Raw genomic sequence first — 22,334 nt, 5'->3', positions numbered from 1 at the left:
CTCTCTTGCCTCCAATATTACAGAACTTTCTTGGATCCCTGTAACTACATTAAAGCAGCCTGTTCTGGATGAAGTACAGTTGACCCTTGAACAGCACAGACTTTGGGGTACCGACCCCCCCATAATGTTAAAAATCCACGTACAACTTTTGACTCTCCAAAAACTTAATAGCCTTACATTTGATCAGAAGCTTTACTGATTAACATGGATTTTGTATGTAGTATATACTGTATTCCAACAATAAGCTAGAGAAAACAAAATATTAAGAAAATTATACACTTACAGTAACATAGTTAGCAAAAAACACCCATACATAAGTGGACCCATGCAGTACAAGGGTCAACTGTACATACATACGGTTCTTTCTCCACCTCTACAGCCAGCACCTAAGCACACATCATCCTTTCACGCACCCTCCCATCGTACTTCACACAGGACAATGTCTATTCGAAATAAGATGATCACTGTTGTTGAGTTTATACGCCAACCAGATATTAGAAAACACCTTATACCTAACATAAAAGGTCTTGTAATTAGTTTTCTGCAAACCTTTCGATTGAAGAATTGTTGGAGAATGTTGTAAGAAGTCTCCAAATTTCTGTAGTGTTCCTTCTTTTTTCTTAGTGGCCACGTTTGTACTAACTGTGGATGCCTGACTCCGTAAAGAATATGTTTTTTTGGATGATGGGCGTGTGGAAACCTAAGGAAACAAACATTTTTTGTTACTGTTGATGAAAAATGTTAGAAGGAAACAGTTGTGACCACAGTGGAATTAAAGAGGCCAGACCCAGGTCACATTTGCAGGCAGGAAGCTCAGGATTAAGTGTATGAGGAGACAATGAAAGAGCCCAAGAATGGCAAATGGGTGTAACAGGCAGAACGCGGACTCAGAAGTATCGAGAAGGGCCCACTACTGGCCAAATGCTAAAGTTTATATTCTAAGCTGAATTAGATGAATAGGAAATGGAAGATAAATGAGTTATAACTGGAGAAAACTGAATTTCTGGGTAATTACTAATTAAATCTGACATTTTTATTTTTATATTTACTTTATAAGTTAAGAAAATGGTCAATTTTGGATGAATGAAAAGACAAACCTTTTGATCCTTTTTGCCAGAGGAATTTTTATGCTCAGAAACAGGAGAGTTGAAATTAGTTCTGGGTGTAGCATTCTTCTTATTTTCATATTTCACCAAGTCCTAAAAATAATGAAATTCAGCACTGGTTAATTCCTTAACAATATTTTCTTTCTCTAGACTCAAAAGAAGAAAGATGATAGTTCTTAACCAAGGGTGATTTTGACCCCAGAGGACACTGATAATGTCTGGAGTTATTTGTGGTTGTTGTTGCTGGGGGGAGGGGGTTTTACTGGCAACTAGTGGTAGAGGCCAAGAATGCTACTAAACATTTCTACAATGCACAGGAGAGGCTTCCAAAACGGAGGTATATAAGCCTGAATGTCAATCACGCTGAAGCTGAGAATCCCTGACTGAAGGTATGACATTCCCCCCCAACTTTATTGAGGTATTACTGACTACAGTATAACATATGTTAAGTTTAAGATGTACAACATGAGGATTTAACACACACATATATGGCAACGTGACTGAACACATGAATTTTTCACACACACACATCACAAATAACGAAATTATATAAGCTAAATAAAAAATAGTAGAAAAGATAACATCTTTTATTTGAACCCCATTTCCAAAATACAGCAATACACCTACACTTTCCTCAATTCGCAAATCATTCAGAGCATCTATGTTTGGCAGCATCAAAAACAAAACAGAACAAGATCAAGTGAAAATCTTCAGTATAAGCAGAGGCAAAATGCTAAAATCAAGAAATATAGTTTATCTTCCCTATTAAATAGACTTGACATATTACTTTTCTTTTCCCCACATCACCTCTCTTAGGAAAACGTCTCTTGTGGTATATTAACCGAATCAAACTGGTAAAAATCCTGGTTGTACCAAAGATCGTACGCGTAAAACGAAAAACAAAAAAAGGCAAGAAGAGAAGCAAAGATCATGACCGAACCTCAGAATTCAAGTTACAAAGTAGACCTCATAAGGGTGATAAGAAGCAGACCTCCTGAAAGGGGAAAGACAGATGGTAATCAATGTAAAACAAATGAAGAGTAAGAAGTCCCTCTTACTTGTAGTGTGCAATAAAGAGCTCTCTGGAGTCTTCACTGGATTAGAATATAGCACTGTATAAACGATTTTCATGAGGACCTTATTATAACACTCAGTTTCTTAAAGCATTGAAGAGCTAGTAAACATCAGGAACAAAATTTAAGTTTCTACATAATTCTACATCTACAATAATCTGCATATCTATTCTAAAAAACACAGGGGGAGTATATTCCGATAGTAAAATGAAAAAAATAATTGTGTTTTCACCCTGAGTACACAACCAATTTTTCCTTTTCCTTCGAAAACAATGAATCAAGGAAAAGTCAACTTAACACAGATCATAATGAAACTACTTACTGTTTTAAAGTTATCTAAAATTTACTAAATATAAATTAAATATTGAATACAAAGTTAAGACTCTACAAAACAGTCACTAAAGGTGTTCTAGGTGTAGCAGGAAATATGCTAAATAATATTCACTTGGCAAATTTATTACCTGACAGAGAGCCTCAGGAGTATGGTTAATACTATTTCTGCCCTTCCACCAGCTTGAAAATATACTACTCTTTAGAGGGGTTAAAAAAAAAAAAAAAAAAAAGTTGAAGAACAAGTTATTGTGCTAGAGAGTTTATAATTAGTTTTAAATTTAAAACAAGTTACTGTTAAAATAAATACGACCATTTATTATGTATCCACCACATGTGGAACAAAAGCTAATAAGCATTTTAAACATATTGTCTCTAATCCCATATTTCCAAAAGAAGAAAACTGCGGCGCAGAAGTTTATGTGACTGGCCAAACCTGCTTGGCTAGGAGATGGCAGGAGGTTTGGTAACCCTACAATCAGAAATCTTTAGTAAGAAGAAGTAAAAAGTTTTTATCCTACCACCAAGTAGAGGCCCAAATTTTAATATACTGGCTAACAGAAAAACTCTCCCTTCCAAAACCTACTATGACCATAGAGACCTAAAGATTTTAGTTAAATAACAAAGATTATACTCATGCAGTTTAGCCATTCAGTTTCTCTAATTTCTTTGTCAACTCTCTTCTACTTGAGGGAGAGTCACTAAGTTTGAAAAGGACTGGTATACTGAAGTAGCTCTCCAGTGAAATCCACCATCACTTGACCTATCAAAGCTTCAATGAAACAAGAGGTAAGCCATATATTTTAATAACCGCAAGCTTTTTGTTTGAGGACTATCAAACTACAATAATATTCTTAAAGAATATAAAATGTGCCATAAATTATCATTTTGGTCTCTAACAGCAGTGCTTATGAACAGGAGGACAGTATAATAGTTTAACTATATAATAACTGAGCTTAAGGTTTGCTTGTTAAATTCACTCATTAGTTAAGTACTTACCTCCTCCATTTCATTACTCTTCCTCTTCCGGGCCTTGGAAATCTTAACCGTCACTGGTAAGGCGCAACCGAGGTGTTTCACTGCCATTTTGTTTGGCCGTAAAGGTGTAAACTGAATCTCTAACTCAGGTTTTGGAAATCGAGTCGTTTGATTATTTTCTGTTGACACTTCACAAGAGTCAAGGACTACAGAGCCATCCTACAACAGAATTAAAAAGAACACAAATCTTATTTGCAGAATATGAATTCATGAATCGCAAAGAGTTAACTCTTTCAAATGCCCATCAAAGACAATGAATTGGAAACATTAAAAGTGCGCTGGGTCAAATTTACCCCAGCAAGTACAAAAAGATGGAGTTACCATCTGCCCTCTCCAGATTTATACATGGTATATTAAAATCTAGGGAAACAGAGTAACAAATTGTTTGGAACATTTCTTTATAAATTTATACTGCTGCCCTAAAACCTCCTGATTCCAATTCCTATTTGTTGGACTCCAACAAATTGAGTTGGAGTCTCAATCCTTCCTTGAATCTGGGCTGTCCTTATTAATGACTTCCACAACCAATAGGATGTGGTGGAAATAACATCATCATTCTGAGGCTTGACCATAAGAGGAAGATTGTACCTTCCACCCTGTCCTCTTGGAAAAGGAACTTTCAGGACACTCCACTATCTCAGAACCCAGCCACTGTGCTGTGAGAAGCCCAAGCACAGGGGGAGGCCGCATGTAGGTCCAGCTAAGCTCCCAGAATCAACTATCCCCAGAATCAACCATCAACTACCTAAATGAATCATTTTATCAGACTTTAAGACAAGAGAGCATATTGGGGCGCCTGGGTGACTCAGCCAGTTAAGCATCCGACTTCAGCTCGGGTCATGATCTCATGGTTTGTGGGTTCAAGCCCTGCGTTGGGCTCTGTGCTGACAGTTCCGATCCTGGAGTCTATTTCAGATTCTGTGTCTCCCCCTCTCTCTCTGCCCCTCCCCTGCTTGCACTCTGTCTCTCTCTCTTAAAAGTAAACATTTTTTTAAAAAAACCTATATTTAAGACAATAGAGCATATTGATTTCATGAAGGCAAAAAAAAATATACAAAATAGCATTAACAATACCATTCCCCCAAAACCGTGGAATATACAATAACTGCTGAAATTCTTAATAGGAATTGGAATCAGGAGGTTTTAGGGCAGCAATATAAATTTATAAAGAAATGTTCCATAAATGATTGCCTTTGCAGGAGTGACTAAGTGGCTCAGTCAGTTAAGAGTCGGACTTCAGCTCAGGTCATGATCTCACGGTTTGGGAGTCTGAGACCCACGTCAGGCTCTGTGCTGACAGCTCAGAGCCTGAAACCTGCTTCAGATTCTGTGTCTCCCTCTCTCTCTCTGCCCCTTCGCCACTAGTACTCTGTCTCCATCTCTCTCAAAAATAAACATTTAAAAATTTTTTTAAAAAATAACTGCCTTTGCAATCAAGATTAATCTTATTTATGAATCAACTCCAAACTTTTCTTCAAATGATATGATCTTAGTCTCTAAGGTCAATGCTAATTATTTGAAACTACCAAAAACTATCAAAGAAAGGCCAAGAGAAAAAAAGCGTCATGCCATTTCTCCATTTTAAAATGCCCTTCTCTTCCTATTCTCAGCTTGGTAAAATTCTATTCACCTTCAAGACTCAGTATGATGTTACATTCTCTAATCCACATCCACAGCCACTCAGGCAAAATTCATCATACCCTCCACAGGCAGGGTTCCTTCTTAGCAGTCTCTTCATGAGTCTTAGCCCATAAGATAAAGTCAAACAAATAGTCATTTATGTATCCGTTTTACTAGATTTTTTACTCCTTGAGGACAGCAATGTCTTGTGTTTGTAACCTCAGTGTTTAGCAAGTTTCCCAATACTGAATGCTCCCAGTAATTGTGTTTAAAAAATAAACGTAAAAAAAAGAAATTTCATCTTCAAAACTTTAAGTGTCATAAAATTTTTATCTATTGCATATATAATCTGAGAATCTCTATATTATCCAAAGTGATTCACAGAACCCTAAACCCACTGCAAATTAAGGAAACACACAATGAGTTACTGAGATTTGGTAACAAAGTTATTAAATGGGTACAAAAAAACCCACCCAAACCACTATTTGAATGGAATGCTTATTATAAGGACCTCTTGGGACACCTGGGTGGCTCACTGGATGGGTGTCCAACTCTGATTTCGGCTCAGGTCATAATCTCACAGTTTGTAAGGCTGAGCCCCACATCAGGCTCCACGTTGACAGCACAGAGCCTGCTGTCGGGGATTCTGACAGAGATTCTCTCTCAAAATAAATTAACTTAAAAAAAAAAAAAAGAAAAAGAAAAAAGGACCTCTTATGAGGACAAATAATCATATTTTATCTTTTGTAGGATTTCCTATTTCTGACCACCAAGTCTGTTTATATTAACAGATCTGTTGTTTGCAGTAAGTTTCATTTTGAGAGATTAATATCATTTGGGGATCTAATCTCCCAAAAGAATTTCACTTCTCAAAAGCCTTTAGGTTTTCCTTCCCACAGCCAAGAGCACATATAGCTAACTTCATAGCAAGGCACCTACTAACAATTGATTAAATTACACTTGCAAGTGTTATTTATTAATTAATGCTCACTGGTAAAGAGGGTAAAAAAGTAGACTGTGTTACCAAATGCCTACCTCTACATCATTCCTAGAAATTTCAAAACTTGCTGACTGAGGTTCAGTTTCAACTCTGCCAGGATCCACTGAACTTGTATGTTGAAGCTTGATATCCACATCTTGTTCTTCCTAAGTAAGGAAATATAAAACAACAAGCCACTGTAATCAAAAATACATTAAAACACTTCACCTAAAGAACAGAAAATCAAGATTTGGGTGGATTATAACATGGAAGTAATTAAAGACTTCTTCAATGACCACCTAACTCTCCTTCCTCCTCTCTTTCATCATCAGAGACTCAGGAAAGGTTGGGCAACTTGCCAGCCTCTGAGTCTGGTTGGAAGAGAAATCTGAAAAATCACTTTTAATTTCCAAGGTGTTTTACGTTTATTCTCTCATTTTACTTTCATTGGAACTCTCTCAGCTAGATTTGTCAAGAATCATTATTCCTACTTTCTAAATGAGGAAACAGGGACCTAGAGATGTTAAATGACATGGCCAAGGTCTACACTAAGCTTGAAGTGTTGGAACGCCAACTGCTTTGATAACGCCATTGTGAAACACTAGAGGAGTCTTGAGAAAAGAACTGTGGTATCAGGGGAGAAAAGACCATATTGATAGCTAAACCTTCTCTTGCTGCACACTTCATCCCATTTTCTCAGTTACAGGGTATGTTCTACTCCTAAACCCTACTTAAGGGATCTATAAAGAAGAATCAGATTACATTTTTAAACTCGATAAAATTCTAACAGTGGTGGCCTTCTCACCACTGCCATCAAAAGCAGAAGTCAAATATAAATGTATCTTTTATGCCATCTACCCATTATTGCCAAATAAAAAAGAATCCACTGAATCCGTAATGCAGAAAGCAACCAGCATGTATTGACTTCCACTGTGTTAAAAACTGCGCTAATTGTTTTACAAATACTTTCAATTTTCACAACTCTATTAGGAAGACATTACTATCTCTGCTTTAGATAAGTTCGGATATGATAAGTGATTTTCCCAAAGATCCCAAAACCACAATGACAGCAACAGACACCCAATTTTTCTAAGTTTCTAGTCTATGCTATTTATACCACATATTACTACCTCTTTTTTTAGCAGTCTTCCTCTTAGAATCATGAAGTCTTTTGTTGTGACAGACAGGCACACACATTCATTTTCCTATAGTCTGGAGGCTTTAGAGCAGCAGATTTTTGAGGTAGATCATTTATTCTGGAAAGACTAGTTTCAGATGTTTGATTTCACCAGGAAGTAACAATCCTCTGTGAAATGCAATCCTCTCTCCATGCAGGGTTCCCAACCCCAACGTAACATTACAAAAGTAATTCCTGAATGACTCACCATTGTGCTTATTTTCAAAACAATTCATACCTTTATATAGCAAACTTAGAGTGGGCCCACGTACTTAAATATTTCCAAGACTAATACTGAATCACATTTCCACATTTTAAAGGTAGATTAGGGACTAAGTCACAAATTGTTTATTTTTTAATTACTCTACCTGGAAAATATGACCAAAATATTTCAGAAAGTACTATTTCTCAGTGGGTCACTGGCAAGTCAGTCATAATGATAAACTCTGAAAACCTGAAATACATGAAAACTATCCAAATAATTTTCAAACTCTGATTCCCCTGTGATCTATTGAAACTTACTTTTTTGTCTTCTAAGAGTTAATCAATTATCTTGAAAAATTCCTATGTTCAATAAAAAGAGGCACAGAAAGAATAAGATTCTATTCACCGTTTCAGAAGGCTTCAATGTGATCTTTTTTAATTGTTCAATTTCATTGTCTTTCTGTTTGTTACTGGAGAGCAGTCCCTTCAGCTGTATTTCTAAAGCTGCGACCAGTTGATCGCGTTCTTCTCGCCACTTCTGAAGGTTATCATCTTTCTCTGCCAGTTGTACTGTAAGTATTTCCTAACCAGAAAATGGAGCAAATGTTATAAAACTAAAAATTTTTTGAAATTTTTATTAGAAATAACACAACCATGAATAAGACATGTACCAAATTACATGGTTTTGGCTAGATACTTGTAAAACAAAATACATAATGCCTTTAAATATATTTAATGTCCACATGCTGTATTTATCACTATCCCACCTCATTTCAAAAATCAGCTTACTGGTCACTTCTTTCAATTCTTTCAACAATTATGGCTTTTAAACTAATACTAGCATTTCCCCCAATATTTTGGAAGTGAGAGGTAAAATTACAGTAAAACAAATGACAAAACTAATAGCAACAAATAACAGAGAAATGAAAATTTTAAATATCATTTTCAATGTCTTCAAAAACCATGAAATAGTGGTGAAGTAACAAAACTACATGCAAGACCTAAACATGAGAAGCTGCAAACCACTGCTGAGAGAAATTAAAAATGCTTCAATAAATGGAGAGATAATCTGTGCTCAGTGATCAAAAGACTCAATAATGTTAAGATGTCAGTCCTCCCTAAACAGATCTATAGATTCAGAGCAATTCTGATTGGAATCCAGGCAGGTACACATGTGTGTATGCATGTGTGCATGCGTGTGAGTGTGTGTGGAAACAGGAAAGCTCACTATCAAAGTTATGTGGAAATGCAAATGATCCAGGATAGTCAAAATTATTTTGAAAATGAAGAACAAAGTAGGAGCAAACACATTGTCATTTCAAGCCTACTATGATAATCAAGACAGTGTGATAGTGGAATACACTGCGATCAGTGGAACAGAAAAGAGGGTCCATAAGTGCATGGTCAACGGACATTCTACAATAATGCCAAAGAAAGAACAGTCTTTTCAACAAAGATTGCTTACAATAGCCAAATGGAAAAAAAAAAAAAAACAAAAAAACAAAAAAAAAAAAACCAAAAACCAAAAACCCAAACCTAATCTCATACCATATACAAAAATTAACACTTAGCCAACTGATTTATGACAAAAGTGGCAGAGCAGTGAGAAAGAAACAGTTTTTTCCAATGAATACCACCAGGAAAATTGGTAATCCACATTAAAAAAAAAATCTAGATGCCTCACTCACTCCAACACAACACTCAATACTAGAATCAAAATATGAAAGGTAACACCTTAACAGGAAATGGTATGAGAACATCTTCATGTCTTTGAGGTTAATAAAGGAAAAGATTGGGAAAATGAACTGAAGAATATTTAAGAACTTATATTCATAAAAAGGCATTAAGAGAGTAAAAAGTAAACCAGAGACTGAAGAAAGGCACTTGAAACACATGACAAAGGGCTTCTATCCAGAAAGTATAAGGAGCTCCTATGTATCAAGTAGAAAAAGCCAAACAGTCAGATAGGAAAAAGGCAAGGGGACCTGTATGTAACCTTCAACTTCATTAGTACTCAGGGAAAAGCACCTTAAAATCATAAGAAATAACCAACACCACCATATGTTGGTAGGAATATACAGCAACTCCAGTACTAGAATATAAATGGGTACAGCTACTTTGAAAACCTGACATTCTACCAGAGTCCCACACATGTATACCCTATCATCCAACACTTCTGTTCTTGGGTAAATATGCAATAGAAATGCATGCACATGTGCACTGAAAGAAATGTGTAAAAAAATGTTTATAAGAGAATTTACTCATAATAGCTCAAAACAGAAAATAATACACATATCTTCAACATTAAAATGATTAGGCTGTGGTATATGCATACACTGCAATATTCAGCAAAGACAATGGACTAATTCCAGCTCCGTGTGGCATGAATAATTCTCACAAACATAATAGTGACAGAAGCCAAGTACAAATGCATCCCATACATTGCCATTTACATAAAATTCAAAAATGGTCAAAACTAAAGTACAGCATTAAAAGACCCAATAGTTGGGGCACCTGTGTGGCTCAGTCAGTTAAGCATCCCATTCCTGATTTCCGCTCAGGTCATGACCCCACAGTTCATGAGTTCAAGCCCCGCATCTGGCTCTGTGCTAACAATACAGAGCCTGCTTAGGATTCTGTCTCCCTCACTCTCTGCCCCTCCCCTACTTGCGTGCGCGCACTCTCTCTCTCTCTCTCTCTCTCTCTCTCTCTCACAATAAATAAAAATTAAAAAAAAAAAGAAAAGAAATAGAAGAGGACCCTTCTGAGGTACCTCTGGAGTAATCTATTTCTTGAACTGGATGGTACTTAAGTAGATACTGATTTTACAAATATTTCCCGAACTATTGTTTGTTTACTTACTGTATTATATGTGACAATTTTAAAAATTAACAATTTATATACCTTAAAATGGCAGAAACATACATCCTAGATATGATGGTAAAAGAAATGTATGGGAGAAAGAAGGAATCTAGCTTTCTCAAGGATTGCAAAGTAGGTTTCCTTGCTAGCATTGCTGCCAATGACTGGGACCACTGACTGAGAAAGAAAATAGCCCTGATTCCTGTTTTTAAATTGGAGTGACTCAAAGCCAGTAGTTTTGATTTCACTTCTTGCCTCTTACTATTGCCCAGGAAGGAATGATGGGCTGTGGGACAGGAGCAGAGAACTAGAAGCAACCTTTCCTTTTAAGACAAATGTAGCAGCAGAATCCTGCTCAACCCACCACTTCCTGAGGATACCTTCAATCACATGGAATTGGCACATGAAATATATTACCATCTCAGAGCCGCAGTAACGACAAGTGTTAGTCTCACACGATTTAGCATATGACCAAAAGAGTCAAGACTCTAAGGAAATGACAACTAATGTCATATTGTATTCCAGATGAGATTCTGGACCCAGAAAAAGACATTAGTGGGAAAACTGATGAAATTCTAATAAGGTCCAGAATTTAGCTAACAGCACTGCAATAATGTTAATTTGTTGGTTCTGATCCTTGTACTGTTGTTATTTAAGGTGCTAACGTCAGAAGTTAGTGGTTAAGTATACAGGAACACTCTGTATAAGTTTTGCAACTTTCCTATAAATAAAATGATTTCAAAATAAAAAGGTAAAATTATTTTAAAAATTTAGTGGGAAAATCACCCTTACCTTATGGAAAATTAACATCCTATTTTTATAGGAAAGCTTAGCTATTATCTATAAAATTCTGTCATAAACAAAAAAATACCAGCAATGACAATGTGATACTGCCCAGTTACTATGATAGTAAAGAGAAAACGAGGTTTTCATTTAAAGATAGTGTCAATGTGTTGCTCAAGAGTTTTCCTAGGACCAATGATGCCTTTTAACTTCTTTTTTTTTCTGTTGGCAACATAAGGTGCCAAACATACTAAGCAGTCAATTAAAACAGGAGGGGAAGAATAAGCTAAGATAGAATGCTGTAAGAGCTACAGCTGGTCAATGTAAAACTGAAGGTCATTTCTACCTGTAGTCTTCTAGAAACTATTTGGTTGTTTTTAAAAGTCCTGATAAAATCAGCTTATGAGGTAAAATACACACACCATGTTAGTAGAATCTACAGTTGAAAATGCAAAATCTTATAATATAGTAAGGATCACCACTGTAGCAATCAAAAGGAAGAGACGTTTAAGTTCTGTATCCAGATACTGAGATGTAATTAGGCATTTTCCCAACCTGCTAAATGGACTGAAAAAAGTTAAAATAAGAACATAAGTGAACTTCAAAATTGGGACAGAAAAGTCATCTTACAAATAGACTGCTTTTTAAAAAAAGCCAAGAAAATCAGGCAGCCATGTAAAGACTGATAAGAACCCCAGGGATAAATTTAACAAACCAAAGAAAGCTGGTAAAATACATCAAAGATAAAGTATAATTGTTACCCACCAGTTCATTTTGTTGCTTTAAACAACGCTCTCTGTCTTCAGCATATTTTTTCATCTCTTTGTTTCGTAGATTCTCAGCTTCTTTTGCTTGAGTGATAAGCATCATTTTTTCTTCTAGCCATTTCTTTCTATCAGCTTTATATTTATGTTCAGATTCCTATATATATAAATAGTACAAGTAACTATCACATGCTGAATAAGTAATAGTCGGTAAATGTATTTTTATAACATATTCATATAACCCATCACTTTTTTTACCTTTTTGAAAACTTAAAAATAAGCATTTTTCACTAAACAATGATAAGAACAGAGTTTATTTTGGATTATAGAATGAATGCTGCTGGTTTCCTTTTCTAAATGGACTTCATTTTATAAACTTTATTTTGCTATGAAGTCCATTTAAGGACTCTCCTTCATCAGTGACCTTAAGAAGAAATAAACAACTTCTATTTCTGAAAGAGTTACAAAGACCCAAGTCTTTCTAAACACCAGAAAACAAACAAAAAAAAAAGACTTGGTTTGTGATGGTTCTTTTTTTTTTTAATTTTTTAATATTTATTTATTTTGAGAGAGAGAGAGAGAGAGTGTAAGCAGGGGAGGGGCAGAGAGAGAAGGAGACACATAATCTGAAGCAGGCTCCAGGCTCTGAGCTATTAGTACAGAGCCTGACACGGGGCTTGAACCCACAAACCGTGAGATCGTGACCTGAGCCAAAGTTGGATGCTTAACTGACTGGGCCACTCAGGGGCCCCCATGATGGACATTTCTAATTGCATGATATCAAAAATAAAATATTCCTGGGTATACAGGATGCCAAATAAAAAACAACTTGTACAACAGGACGTTTGTTAATTTGAGGAACACTGGGAATAGCTAGACTGAAGTAATTTCCTTTCCAGAATTAGAAAGTTTACAATCTAAGATATGTGATTACGTCATTTGAGGACAACATAAAATAAACCAATATGAACTTAATATGAACATTCTCAATATAGTTAATATATTTTTTCATAAATAATGCAGTATTTACTTTGTTTTAGCTGCTTTGGGGTTTTCCCAACAGCAAAGGTAAATTTTAGAATACAAATTAACAGTTAACAAAAGAAAATATTCTTTATTTATTCAGTATCAGATTATATATGTAGCATGAGTTTAAGAAAACCATTTAGGTACAGCCAACTTTTAAAAATCATTATTATGCTTTCTTCAATTTTAAAACCAGTCCTTTCTAATCAAATGTAGAAAATTTTAAGTAGTATTTGGTAAACCCCATTAGAAAAATATTTCCCCCATATGTTGTATGCCTTACAGTATTTAGAGTTGAACATGGAAAAAATATAAACACAAAACAGAATATCTTCTATATGATGCAGTTTCAAATATATCCCAGTGTCCACATACACAACTGTATTCTTTTCCAACTTCATAACTGAAAATTAAAATGATTATTTACAAAATAATCTTCCTAACAGTCCTCTTCCCCACAGCAGAATTTGATGACTCAGAAGCTTAAGGAGTAGAAAAATAGGTACAAACACATAAGAAGTTGTGATTTAAGAATTAGATATATAGAATATAAAAATGAACACCCAACCACTGTATTTTCCTAGGCACTAACAGTGATTTGTATCTTGAGAATTTCCACGCTATGTCATTTCAGTGTATACTGAAAAATTATACCTATATGCTAACATTCCCCAGGAGTATTTCACCCATATCTAAATTAATTATAAACTATTTGCCAAATTCTCTCTCATGAGAAATACAATGGAGAGATACATACACATATAAAATCGTACCTGTAACTCATCCTGAAGCTTACTGAGCTTTTCACTAAGTACATCTGTGTTATCCTCAAGTTCTTTATTTGACCTTTGATTACTTCTGTCTTCCAGATCTTTGCATTTTTCCTTCCATTTTTCCAATTCTAATTTGAAAACATAAATTTATTTTTTAAAGCATATGAAAAAGTTATACCATACAGAGATAACTGTGGCATGAGACACAGACAAGAATCAGCAGAACCCAGAAGAAAAAACATAAACCCAGATGAGAACAGAGCCAATTCCAAGGACTTCATTTTTAAGAGTTCTTACCAAATCCAAATTCTTAGAGAAGAGAAAGTACAAGGACCTCTCAAGAACCCACTGAATAGTGTTCAGAGTATACAGTGTTAAATACATCTAACCTTAATTATGTAGGAAACTTCTCAAAAATAAAAAATAAAATAAACCGTGATGGTATTCTGAAGGATAGAATCAGGGTATTTACTGACATAAACATATAAGATGACACTAAAAAGCTGGACAGAGGTGAAACTCGATTGAGAAATTTATTCTTATGTCTGGGAAACATTACAAGCTATCATCCAGTTATTATGAAAGTGTCCTTATTCCTTCTTTACTACATATAATTTTACTTAAGACAAAACAATTTTCACCACAATGGAAAACAGCAAGTGATAGGACATTAGGAAAACATGCCAATACTTTTATTATACTCAACTCCTTCTAAAAGGGAAAGAAATCTAGGAAAATACAGAGAAGAAAATACAGACCTTGAGATATTTAAGCAACCATGTTTTACCTGTGGCCAGTCTTTCGGCTTCCTCTAACTTCACCTCGAGCACTTGATCTTGTTCTGCCTGAGTTTGTTCCTGTTCTTCCAATGTCATTCGCATGTCCTCAATTATTTTCTCTTTAACATTTAGATCTAAAAATTTGAGGAGAACATTTTAGAAACTACTAACATGTACATCTAGCTATCCAATTTTTCTTGAGTTCTTCTAAAATTAAAATACACTTTTATTAACTATAATAGAATCTGAGTTCCACATAAAATCTTTGTCTTGTTCACTGCTGTACCTCAATGCCTAGAACAGTACTGGCAGATATGAAGCACTAAATAGGTATCTGACATACAGATAGATACTTGAATGATTGCAAGAATGGATGGATGGAAAAGAAACTCTTTTCAGATAAAATTAACAATTTTTTATAATATCAAACTATTGGTACTAATAAACACAAATCTCGGGGCTTAGAAAAACCATTATTTGCAAAACATTCATTTTCAGTATAATATTCTCAAACCAAAAGTAAAACATTTACCTCCTAAAAACAAAAAGGGCTCAATCCCAATTTGACTTTTTTTTTTTTTTTTTTAGATCTCAAGTAATTATTTTTTTCTACAAAAATTCCCAAAGCCAAATATTTACTTCTAGTATTTTTAAAATCAGCTCTTCAGGAATGACTGTGCTATTAGCCTTACCAAAATTGTTTCTGGCCCTTAAAAAATGACAATAATGACATAAACAATTCTACTTTAATGCTGCCTGCCAGAAAGAGGGAAAAAAGGAAAACGTGGCCTCTGGTGACGGCCACATTTGTAGCAGGGCACTACTACAAAACTTACCAAAACTATTATTACTGATGCCAGAGTTAATAAACCTCTAGATGCATACAGTTCAACCTCAGGTCACTGAACATTAAAAATGACAAAAATCTCAAAAGGCCTTCTCAAAGTGCACATAAAGCAATTAAGAAAATAAAGACAAAACACTAAGAAAACATTATATGAGTAATTTTTAGTATTTCTGTCCATTTATGTAAGCTGCCAGGAGTGCTAATAAAACAGAATTCCTCCTAGGATCAAAAGGAGTCTTAGTATTATTATCTAAACTCTTTCTTTTAAAAAGTATGATTTGCAAATATATTCAGATTATTCAATTAATTAATTAAAAGTTTATTCAAAGAACCCCTTCTCTCTTCCACCCTAGATTTTACTCTAAACTAGAAGGCTAGAAAGAAAAAGGTTTAAGTATCTAGTTACCAATTAGGAAAGTCCCAGGACACCAATGACAATTTCACTAATGACTATTATTATTTGAAAGGTAGGTGCAGTTAAAAAAAAGAAAGAATTATTTTATCAGTCACTACCTCCAATAATATACACTTCATTTCAGGAAGCAATCCAGAAATACACAACTAATAAAATGAAATAAAGCAGCATGTGGACAGCTAGGAGACAGCTATCTCTTCACTGCTATCTAAAGATAGCCGTGAGCTACCACAGCTAAATAAATGACTGTCAAATAAGCCAGCAACCAAGCATTAAGCATTGAGGGGAGAGCGTCACTAGAGCTATGGTGTCCTAGGAAGGCTTCAAGGAATAAAGGCTTCAACATAACATTTGTGAACAAGTAGGAAGTAGAAAAAAGGGCCATCACGTACATGAGGCCAGGGAGAGAAATAAATATAAACGCCATCAAAGACTCCAGACTAGAAATACTCACTTATTGATAGTTAAAATTTATTTCAGAATATATACCAGATGTACACGGACCAACTACAGAAGCATGAAACCACAGGACACCAGTTTCACATATCACACTGGCAAAAGTCCGAAGTTTTTGGTAACACCTGATACTAGCAAAATGTGGGGAAACGGGCATTCTATACACTATTTTACTGTGAATATAAACTAGTTTAATCACTTTAGGGAGCAATTTAGCAATATTTATCAAAATTTCAAATACTCATCATTTGGGCCAACAATTACACTGCTGAGACTTTTCCTTACAAATATATTTACATGTATCCACACTTTTTTTTTTTTTTTTTTTTTTTTTTTTAAATTTTTTTTCAATGTTTATTTATTTTTGGGACAGAGAGAGACAGAGCATGAACGGGGGAGGGGCAGAGAGAGAGGGAGACACAGAATCGGAAACAGGCTCCAGGCTCTGAGCCATCAGCCCAGAGCCTGACGCGGGGCTCGAACTCCCGGACCGCGAGATCGTGACCTGGTTGAAGTCGGATGTATCCACACTTTTGTACAAATTTATTCATGGTAATGTCTATAATAACAAAAAAACAATGTCTGAAATAACCAAAAGTATTTTTTTCATCAAAAGAGTTCATATTACTGGACACTAGATTATAAATGTGTTGTTAATTTTCTTAAGTATGATACTGTATTTAGGTAAGATGATTCCTTACCTTATGAATTTCATGATAAAGTATTTAAGCGTAAAGTATCATTGATGCCTGCAAATATCTTTCAAGTTGCTCAGTTTTATACATGCATATTAGAGAAAGAGACAAGAGCCAGAGACAGATGCAAATGTGACAAAATATTTTAAAAACAGTGAATCTAATAAAGGGTATTCAGGTGATCTTTACTTTCTGATTCCTTCACAAATGTTTATTTCTTAATTAAAATTTGAGAAAAATAGGAATAATGATTCCTACTTTATAAGCAATTGAAATTGTACCTTAAACAAGCATATAATATTCCCTACTAGATTTTGACATTATGTTTCATTTATGATCAACACCATAGCTTCAGGCAAATGAAGGACTCCGCTCCTTGCAATAGTGTATATTAAAATCAGTTTTACCTCCTCTACCCTAATAAATTTTATTACATTACTTAAGGCTTTCTTTCAAGGGAATAAAATTTTCTTTTCCCATTAAAAAAGGGGGGGGGGGTGCCGCCTAGGTGGCTCAGTTGGTTGGGCGTCCAACTTCGCCTCAGGTCATGATCTAACCATTCATGGGTTCGAGCCCGATGTCAGACTCTGTGCTGACAGCTCAGACAGCAGCTTGGAGCCTGCTTCAGATTCTGTGTCTCCCTCTCTCTCTGCCCCTCCCCCACTCTCTCTCTCTCAAAAATGAACATTAAAAAAAAGTCATATTAAATACAGTATGATATATCAATATCAATAAAATGTAATACTATTTAGCCTTTTAAAATAAAGGTTAAGGGGCACCTGGGTGGCTCAGTCAGTTGAATGTCCGACTCTTGGTTTTGGCTCAGGTTGTGATCCCAGGGTCATGGGATGAGCATTGGAGCCTGCTTGGGATTCTCTCTCTTTCTCTCTCTGCCCCTTTCCCCCAATCTTTCTCTCTCTCAAATAAAAAAAAATTACAAAGTTAAAAAGGGCGGTGGGGGGGGGAAGGTAAAGTAAGATCTGTGTGTGATTATATGGAATAATTTCTCAAAACTTCCCAAATATGTAGAGACTTATTGTTTTAGTTAGTGATTTCTTCTGGGGTATTTTTCTTGAGATCATCTATTTCCAAAGGAAATGTGTGGTCTTTTATTTGCCTTCTTTATCACAGGAATAGAGGCAAATAGAGCAGGTCACAATAAGAGAACAAAACAAATTAGTCTGGATAGAGCAGTAAAGTTATATTAGGCTAGAAAAAGGTAGACTAAAATCCCTAGCTAGAGGGTAAAAGTTTGTGTAGGCAATATGAAAGGATTGAAAAATTTTAATAGGAAAATGACAATGAAAGAAGAGTTTTAGAAAAATCTAATCTAGCTGTGTTGCTATACGAGTGAGTTTGACATAAAACCTGGCAATGAGCTAGGACAAATATGGAGTAAAAAGAAGTAAAGTAACTTAGGTACTACTTCTGAGGGTGTGGGAAGACAATATTATTTAAAGTCTAAAAGCAAAGATAGTCAAACATTTTCTGCAAAGGGTCAGATAACAATTATTTTAAGGGACTGTAACAACTATTTACCTCTGCCACTGTAATATAAAAGCAGCCAGACAATACAAGAGAATGTGTTGCTATGTTCCAAAACTACTTAAAAAATTAGGCAGTAAACTGGATTTGGTCAGAAGACTTCCATTTCCTAATCCCTGGTCTAAATAATGGAAATAGTAGACATCAGTAACAGAGATCCAGAAAGTTAAAGCAGTTTGAGCACATTCACATTCAGAATTTAACAAGACTTCAAAAACTTCAGCATAGGAAAAGAAAATTGTAGACCAATATCCCATATGAAAATAGTTGCAAAACCTCAACAGAGTACAGCAAACTAAGCCCAGCAATATATAAAAAGCATTATACACCATGACCAAGTGGGATTTATCCCAGGCATGCAAGTTTAGTTCAACATATGAAAACCAATCAATGCAATACACCTAATTAATTAAGAATAAAACCATACAATTGTCTCAATGGGATTCAGAAAAAGACATTTGACAAAATTCAACACATTTTAATGATAAAAACACCCTATGAACTAGGAACAGAAAGAAGGGAACAAACTTCCACAACCTGATAAAAAGCATCTACAAAAATCCAACACCTAACATTATACATAGTGGTTAAAGAATGAAAACATTCCCCCTACAATCAGGAATAAGACAAAAATGTCCACGCTCATCACTTTTATTCAACACTGTTCTGGAGGTTTTAGCCAGAGCACTTAAACAAGAACAAGAAATAAAAGTCTAAAAGAATGAAAACAAAGAAGTAAAACCACCTTTATTTGCAGATGACATGATACTGTACATAAGAAGAAAGAGACAGAAAGAAAGAAAACCCTATTAGAGTTCATAAAGTAGTTCAGCAAGTTTACAAGATACAAGATAAATATAATTAAATCTATTGTGTTTCTATATACTAGCAATTAACAATCCAAAAAATGGTATTAAGGAAACAATTCCATTTTCAATAGCATTACAAAGAATAAAACAGTTAGAAATGAATTAACAAAAGATGTGCAAAATGTATACACTAAAAAATAAAAAATATCACTGAAAGGAATTATAGAAGGCCTAGCTAAATGAAAAGATGTTCCACATTTGGTTGACAATTTCCCCAAACAGATCCTCAAGATATAACACAATTTCCATTAAAATTCTAGCTGGCTTGTTTGCAGAAAATGACAAGCTGATTCTAAAATTCATGCGCAAATGCAATGAACCCAAAATAGCCAAAATAACACTTCCTAATTTCAGAACTTACTGTAAAACTATAATAACAATACAGTGTGGTAATGGCATTGAAAGTACAGAAATAAACCCTTACATTGATGATCAACTGATTTTCAACAAAGGTGCAAAGACAATGCAGTAGGGGAAAGAAGAGTCTTTTCAAAAATTGGTTCTGGGACAACTGAATCTTCATATGTAAAATTAAGTTAGACACCCCTACCTTACACCATATACAAAACTATAACTCAAGTAGATTAACTCAAAATGAATCAAAAATCTAAATATAAGAGCTAAAAGCTTAAAACTCTTAGAAGAAAACACAGATGACTTTGGATTAAGCAACAGTTTCTTAGACATGATACCTAAAATACAATCAGTCAAAACAGATAAATGGGACTTCATCCAAAACTTTTATGCATCAAAGGACACAATCAAGGGAGTAAAAAACAACCCACAGAATGGGAGAAAACATTTGCAAATCTATCTGATAAGTCATGTATCCAGAATATATAAAGAAGTCTTACAACACCATAATAAAAAGACAAATAACCCAAATGAAACATGGGCAAAGGACTTCAATTTCTCCAAAGATATACAAGTGGCCTATAGCACAAGACAAGATGCTCAATACCAATAGTCATTAGGGAAATGCAAATCAAAATCACAATGACATAATACTTTATACCTACCTGCATGTTAGGTTAGTGTCCCCCCCAAAAAATTCATGGCCACCTACGATGAATATGACCTTATTTGCAAATAGAGTAGTTGCAGATATAAGCAAGTTAGGAATAAGGTAAACTAGATTAGAGTGGGCCCTAAATCCAATATGACTGGTCTTCTTTTAAGAAGAGGGTAATTTGGACAGAGACACATAGGGAGAAGACACCAATACAGACACACCCATAAGAAAGATGGCCATGTTCCCTATCCCCACTCATCACGCTCTCTCTCTGTCTTAAAAATAAGTTAAACATGGGCGCCTGGGTGGCACAGTCGGTTAAGCGTCCGACTTCAGCTCAGGTCATGATCTCGCGGTCCGTGAGTTTGAGCCCCGCGTCGGGCTCTGGGCTGATGGCTCAGAGCCTGAAGCCTGTTTCCGATTCTGTGTCTCCCTCTCTCTCTGCCCCTCCCCCATTCATGCTCTGTCTCTCTCTGTCCCAAAAATAAATAAAAACGTTGAAAAAAAAATTAAAAAAAAATAAGTTAAACATTAAGAAATTTAAAAAAAAAAAGGGTGCACCCAGATGGGTCAGTCAGTTGAGCGTCCGACTTGGGCTCAGGTCATGATCTCACAGTTTGTGAGTTCGAGCTCCGCGTCAGGCTCTGTGCTGACAGCTCAGAGCCTGGAACCTGCTTCAGATTCTGTGTCTCCCTTTCTCTCTGCCCCATCCCCACTCATAGTCTGTCTTAAAAATAAGTAAAACATTAAAAAAACTAAACAAACAAACAAACAAACAAAAAAAACCAGAAAGATGGCCACGTCAAAACAGAGACAGATTGGAGTTATGCTGCCATAAGCCAATGAACACAAAGGACGGCCATCAAGCATTAGAAATCAGAAGAGACAAGGAAAGATTCTTCCCCAGAACCTTCAAAAGAAGCATATGCCTATCAATACCTTCAGATTTCTTGCGTTCAGGGCCGTGAGAAAAGAAACTTCCATTGTCTTAAGCACCAAGTTTGTGATACTTTGTTAGAACAGCCCTAGGAAACTAATACTAGAAATTTTTAAATGAAAAATAACAAATTCTGGTAACTATTTGGAGAACTTTCATTCACTGTTGGTAAGAATGTAAAATGGTATAGCCATTGAGGGAAAATGTCATAGTTCCTCAAAAACTTAATTACAGAGCTATCATCGTATGACCCAGTAGTTCCACTCCTGGATATATATCTCCAAGAGAACTGGAAACATATGTCCACCCCAAAATTTATACACAAATAGTCATAAAAGCCAAAAAGTAAAAATAACCTGTGTCCATCAACGGATATATAAATAAAATGTGGTATATTTGTTGTGATGGAATATTATTCAGCCATAAAAAGGAATATAGTACTGATACATGCTACAGTATGGATGAAACTTGAAAACATGCTAAGGGAAAGAAGTGAGACACAAAAGGCCACATATTGTATGCATCCATTTCATGAAATGTCTGCAACAGGCAAAGCCAGAGACAGAAAGTATGTTAGTAGATGACAGGGACTGAGGATTGACAGCTAATGGGTATAGGGTTTCTTTTTTGGGTGATGAAAATGTTCTGGAATTAGATAATGATAGTGATTGTACAACCCTGTGAATTTACTAAAATGCACTCAGCATTACACTTTTAAAAGGTAATTATTAGGTATTATAGCTCAATTTTTAAAACAAGAATTTTATACTAAGATAGCTAAGTAAATGGCACTCAGTGTTTAAATGGACATATAGAAGCCAAAGTGAAAATGCCCTTTGTGTTTGTTGGGGAATGAAATCACAGGAGTGAATGAACTCTCAAGTGAGAAAACAAAAGGAACAAAGAGGATGAGGCCTTCGTTAGGAAAGTTGCCACAGTGGCTGAGGCTCATTCTGAGAGACAGGCAGCAACTGGTACAGAACATATCACAACAGCTGAGACAAGTCTCAAAAGGGGGGAAGCTACATATTTACCATTTTATTT

At 35.3% G+C, this 22,334-nt stretch overlaps 1 protein-coding gene across 1 annotated transcript in view; it reads right to left on the bottom strand.

Annotated features, from left to right (window-relative positions):
• Positions 1–22,334, bottom strand: part of KIF20B (kinesin family member 20B) — a 73,294-nt gene that overhangs the window by 5,794 nt on the left and 45,166 nt on the right. The window contains exons 25-32 of the mRNA XM_047073149.1: positions 14,523–14,648; positions 13,736–13,863; positions 11,938–12,093; positions 7,934–8,110; positions 6,203–6,313; positions 3,509–3,706; positions 1,098–1,199; positions 550–700 (exon numbers count right to left, since the gene is read on the bottom strand). Coding sequence (XP_046929105.1) covers positions 550–700; positions 1,098–1,199; positions 3,509–3,706; positions 6,203–6,313; positions 7,934–8,110; positions 11,938–12,093; positions 13,736–13,863; positions 14,523–14,648 — 1,149 coding nt within the window. The remainder of the gene's footprint in view (positions 1–549; positions 701–1,097; positions 1,200–3,508; positions 3,707–6,202; positions 6,314–7,933; positions 8,111–11,937; positions 12,094–13,735; positions 13,864–14,522; positions 14,649–22,334) is intronic.

This window comes from Lynx rufus, unplaced genomic scaffold, assembly GCF_022079265.1.
Source record: "Lynx rufus isolate CCGP_SWC_20201006 ecotype Redwood Valley unplaced genomic scaffold, mLynRuf1.p SCAF_11, whole genome shotgun sequence".
NCBI lineage: Eukaryota > Metazoa > Chordata > Mammalia > Carnivora > Felidae > Lynx > Lynx rufus.
This window is presented reverse-complemented; position numbering and strand designations above follow the sequence as displayed.